The 4,891-nt window shown below is 46.1% G+C and overlaps 1 protein-coding gene across 1 annotated transcript; it reads left to right on the top strand.

The window, feature by feature from the left end:
* Nucleotides 1–2,644: 2,644 nt before the first annotated feature.
* Nucleotides 2,645–4,103, top strand: LOC108034528 (vacuolar protein-sorting-associated protein 36). The gene is made up of 3 exons (XM_017109454.3): nucleotides 2,645–2,820; nucleotides 2,885–3,610; nucleotides 3,664–4,103. Exons 1-3 carry the CDS (start codon nucleotides 2,725–2,727, stop codon nucleotides 4,039–4,041), a joined length of 1,200 nt encoding a protein of 399 aa, XP_016964943.1. The 5' UTR covers nucleotides 2,645–2,724; the 3' UTR covers nucleotides 4,042–4,103.
* Nucleotides 4,104–4,891: the final 788 nt, after the last annotated feature.

Below are 4,891 nucleotides of genomic sequence, written 5' to 3' on the forward strand. Positions count from 1 at the left end.
TTTCCAAATAGTTCGAGCAGCTGCACCACCCGGTTCTGGTATTTCTCGACGCTGGGGCTCAGTGGATGTGGTTCAATCGGGCTGTGGATGTGGATGTGGATGCGGATGTGGCGGTGGCTGTGGCTGTGGCCGCGGCTAGTCCTCGTCTTCGCGGTGGTGGTGGCTTGGACTGTGTTTGGGACTCGGACTGTGGTTCTGGTTCTGGTTCCCGAAGTGGTGACGGCTGTGGTGGTGGCTGAGGAGGCTGGGGAGGCGGCGGTGGTGGTGGTGGTGGTGGTGGCGTTGGTTGTGGTGCTTGATTTGATGTGGGAGAAATGGTGTTGATTGCTCAATGGATGCCGCTGGGCCACTGATGGCCGCCATTCAATTGTTGGCCATTTGTTGCTGTTTGGCGTGCTGCTATTCAACGCAATTACTTTCGTTCGCGTCGCTTATTACACTTCTTACTTATTTAAATGAGATTTGAGGACATGGTGGAGAACTGCAAAGTGGAGCGGAGAAGTCAACAAACATTAATTGTTAGGTGTTTTCTTTGTAGATTGAATATATTAAATGTTATTTAGGGACTGCAAATACTCAATTTTCTTTGAATTCTATATAGCTTAGGGAAATTATGTAAAAAGTGGCATATATTAGGGATTACAAAGTCCTTAGTGGAGGGTTTTATCAAACTGATTTCTTCACTGAGTCCTTTTTTGAGACAATAGGAACATGTATCTTTGGAATATTTCTGTATTTCTAATACAAATTCAAAGAGGAAAAATATTTTAAGAATGGAATACCATTTATAATAACTTTTTAAAATAGGAATTAAGTTCTTTTGAGTTTTTTGATAAAAACATACTTATTCATTTAGAAAATACCAATTTAAATTAAGAAACAAAACTGTTATTAAAAAAAAAGATTTAAAAATGTAAAATGTGCTCTGTCTTTAAAATACCACCAGCTTTCAGAACATCGTAGGGACACTGCTCACAAAGTTCATCAAACAAAAAATCTAATTTCGAAATGTTCACTGTACTTTAATTGCCATTACTTTTGTTTGCTTTTCAAATTTTTGGTGGCAAATGAAGCTGCACAGGAAAAAAAAAAAGAAAATACGAAAATCGGGAGAGAGCACGGAGAGAGGACAGGAAAAGTGCCGTTAGCTGTCGCGACCGGGGCGCGTCCGTGTATTACAGTTGTAAGCGTGTGCGTGTGAGCTGTAAGTGTGTGCGCGCATGTGAGTGCGGTTCTGAGTGATTTTTCGACTGCGCTGCCTGCGCAAAAAGCCGCTCAAAAACACAAAGTCCCCCTGCCATCCTCTAAAATCGCCAAAAACTAGACTTTTCATGCCATTTGCCACATTCGCAGGGCCAAACAATGATGAGACGACCTCAAACTGGCTAGCCAAAAACAAATGGCCACAAAAATGCGCTCAAATGAAAAGCGAATAAAACGGGACAATAGAAATTTGCCCGGGGAAAAGTAATGTTTCCCAGGGTTTAGCTTGGCTTTTCCGCACTTATTAAGCCCGTCCGTCGGCAAACACGGAATTTCCCTTTGATTTACCTTTGGAAATGCACAAATCTCTCTGCAGCGACAATGGCAGTTTTTCGTTTTTATTTATTATTTAAAATATTTCGTTTTTTTTTTTGTTTAACTCTTCCGCCTTTGCGAGAGTGAGACAGACGAAAAACGCGCCGGGGGTAATATTCGTGCGTGTGTGTGCGACAGGGAGAGAGAGCGCGCGAGCGAGAGAGAAAGGAAAGAGGGATACAATTTTGTAATTTTCAAAATTATTATTGTAAAAAACGCGAGACGAATTTGTTGTTGTTGTTTGCTGGGTTACAACTACTACCACGCGACGACTGCTCACACACACACACAATCGCACGCACGCTTATACTGGCCGTATATGTATATGCAGCAAGCGCAGGCAGACAAACAAACAAATTTTGCCTGGGTCACGTTTCTTGGCTCTCTCGCAGCTTTTTACTGCCTTTTATTGCATTATCTTTGTTATCACACGGCCGCGGGGCGTGGCCAGAGGGGGGCGGGCAGCGGTTGGCGTTCAATTACCTCGCAGCTTCCCTTCGATTTTGTTCGATTTGGGGCCTAGCGTTTCGGGCTTTCGATCACACGCGGCGTTTGGCTTCAGCGACAGTGGCGAGTTCGTGCGCTCGATGTTCCGCTGCGGTCGAGAGTTGAGAGAGACTTGGAACATATGTTCGCTGTTTGCGCCCAGTGTGGACGTTCGCGCGGCCGACGCTGCGTTTGTGCTGGTTTCTCAAAAATGCGGTGGTGGCGCTCCTTCTTCGGGACTTAGCCAACACTGGCCCCTGCTGACTTGGTGTCTAGTCGTGACACGAACTTGGATTATGTTATCAGCGAAATTCGGCTGGAATTCTTACCTGCACCAATAAATATAAAGGTACAAAATGGTTATTATGGTATAAGTTTCGAAAAGGATATATTTATTGTTATAAAATTATATGTACATATAAATACAAATGGGATTTAGGACACCGCCATTTTGTGTGTAATTGTTAAAAAATTAAGGATATTTAATTTGGAATGACATAGAAATCTCTATTAAGTCACAAATTATACTTTAAATGTTGCTTTGCCGATATCTACTGTACCAAAGAAATCCCATCTCTAGGAAGCAAGAAGAGGAGCACGAAGACTGGTCATCTCCAAAACCAATGTCACAACAAAAATAAATTATTAGATTGCCGAAATATGAATCGCTTCGCCTACGTTGAGGCCCGCTTGAGTCCCAACGAATCCTTCGTCAGCCGCGACAACAAGGTGAAAATCTACGATGGCGACCAGAAGGTGAGCTAGTGCTTCCCCATTCCCATCCCCCAAAGGCATCTATTAACTCCAATCCCTTCTGCAGACGGAGTTCGAGGAGGGCGAAGTGGTGCTCACCACACATCGACTGTTCTGGGGTCGTCCTGGCGAAATAGCCCGGGCCGCCGTCACCCTCTGCCTGCCACTCAGCTATGTGATCTCGCTCAGCGAGGAGACGACTGCCTCCAACTTCTTTGGCCGCAAGACCCGCATCATCATGCACCTGCGTCCGCCGTCGCCGGACAAGGGACCCGGCCCGCTGGACACCAGTCGCGCCACCCACATCAAGCTGTCCGGCAAGAACGGCCTGAGCGTGGAGTTCCACAGTGCGCTGCGCGAGACCCTGAACGCGCGCGTCTGGGAAATCATGCTGACCAGCGAGACAACCGTCAATGGGCTGGCCAGCAGTCCCACATCGGAGCCTGCCAACGATAGGCTGGCTCGCATTCAGAAGCGAACCGGAATCGGCGGCATTGAGCGGCACCTGGAGGCCAAGGCCAAGGCCACGGATGAGAACATTGCCCTGGCCTTTCAGGATCTCAGCGTGCTGATGGCCATGGCCAAGGATATGGTGGCCGTGTCCAAGACCATAAGCAGCAAGATACGCGAGCAGAAGGGCGAGATATCCGACGATGAGACGGTGCGTTTCAAATCCTACCTCATGAGCCTGGGCATCGATGATCCCGTGACGCGGGACAACTTCACCAGCAACTCTGCCTACTTCAGCAGTTTGGCCCGCCAGATTTGCGAGATGCTGCTAGATCCGCTCGAGGTAAGGTTGGAATTGGATGGATAAACCAAGCAATAACCTACTTCCCTTTCTAGGAGCAAGGCGGCATGATGTCCTTGGCCGACGTCTACTGCCGTGTGAATCGGGCCCGAGGCTTGGAGCTGCTCTCGCCCGAGGATTTGCTGCACGCCTGCGAGCAGCTCAGTGGTCCCATACGCCTGCGCAGCTTTCCCAGCGGCGCCAGGGTGCTGCAACTGGAGTCCCATGATGATGAACTGATTGCTGTGGACACGCTTGAGCAGGTGGAGTCCGCCGAGTCTCTGGCCGTCGAGGAGCTGGCCAAGCAGCTGGGAATATCGCTCTTGCTGGCCAAGGAGCGGCTGCTAGTGGCCGAGCGGCTGGGCAAGGTGTGCCGCGACGAATCCGTGGAAGGTCTGCGTTTCTACCCCAATCGCCTGCTGAACCGCGACTAATTTAACTGTGAATGTATTGTTACTAGCTATGCTTAACTAAAAATTATTACTTTTTGTCTAAAGGTTTGTCTTTCGAATGATGGAAAGAAAGGATCAAGACTTTATACTTGCTAATAGTAAACCAAAAAAGTATATTAGTTTCGTCGGAAAGTAAAAGTAAGCATCGGTATGAACTCTGAGTTGGCATTAGCCTTGCAGATTCTACAGGTTTTTGCTTATAAAGTTATGAAAAAGATAAGCCACTGACGTGGTAAGTAGTGCCGCTACCAGCCGATAGGTGGCGTGACTGAAATGTAATAATATTTTGAAATTGAAAACAGAGTATCTGATAGTCTCAGCGGGTATCTGCAATGTCTAGAGCTCTCACAACTTCCGGAATGACAAGACTGATTGAGTTTATAATTAGTTTCACACTTTATTGAATTAACGGAGCTTTTGCTTTGACTTTGTCGGCGCTTCATTACTTTACTTTCTTGTTTTTGTCGCAATATTTACGTTCGCTTAGTATTCCTCAAGAGTTTTTCCTCGTAATCAGTTTAATGAAAAGTTTCTACAGTCAGGTATTTTGATAAGCAGTTATTGAATTGAAATTACACATTTATATTAATAGTGGTTTGTCGTGTTCACATACATATATTATAAATATCTTATGCTGCTGCTTAGATTGCTCCGCATTACATTAATAAATCTTTGAATTACGTTTCAATAACCATTGGATCAGACCACACGTGTATCTATCATATTTCGTACTCAGGTTTTTGGCCAGTTCTTTGCTCGAGCAACATTCTCCTCCTCGCTTTCGTTCCCACTTTCACTTGCGTGATGCTCTCAATCATTTATTCGGCTTGCG

Source organism: Drosophila biarmipes, chromosome 3L, assembly GCF_025231255.1.
Source record: "Drosophila biarmipes strain raj3 chromosome 3L, RU_DBia_V1.1, whole genome shotgun sequence".
NCBI classification, from domain to species: Eukaryota; Metazoa; Arthropoda; class Insecta; order Diptera; family Drosophilidae; genus Drosophila; species Drosophila biarmipes.

What these genes read in the sequence shown, in the direction of transcription:
- LOC108034528 (XM_017109454.3), top strand. Translation starts at nt 2,725, where the DNA reads ATGAATCGCTTCGCCTACGTTGAGGCCCGCTTGAGTCCCAACGAATCC. An exon ending in TCTACGATGGCGACCAGAAG is followed by an intron (nt 2,821 to 2,884) that starts GTGAGCTAGTGC and finishes TCCCTTCTGCAG; the next exon opens with ACGGAGTTCGAGGAGGGCGA. An exon ending in TGCTGCTAGATCCGCTCGAG is followed by an intron (nt 3,611 to 3,663) that starts GTAAGGTTGGAA and finishes TTCCCTTTCTAG; the next exon opens with GAGCAAGGCGGCATGATGTC.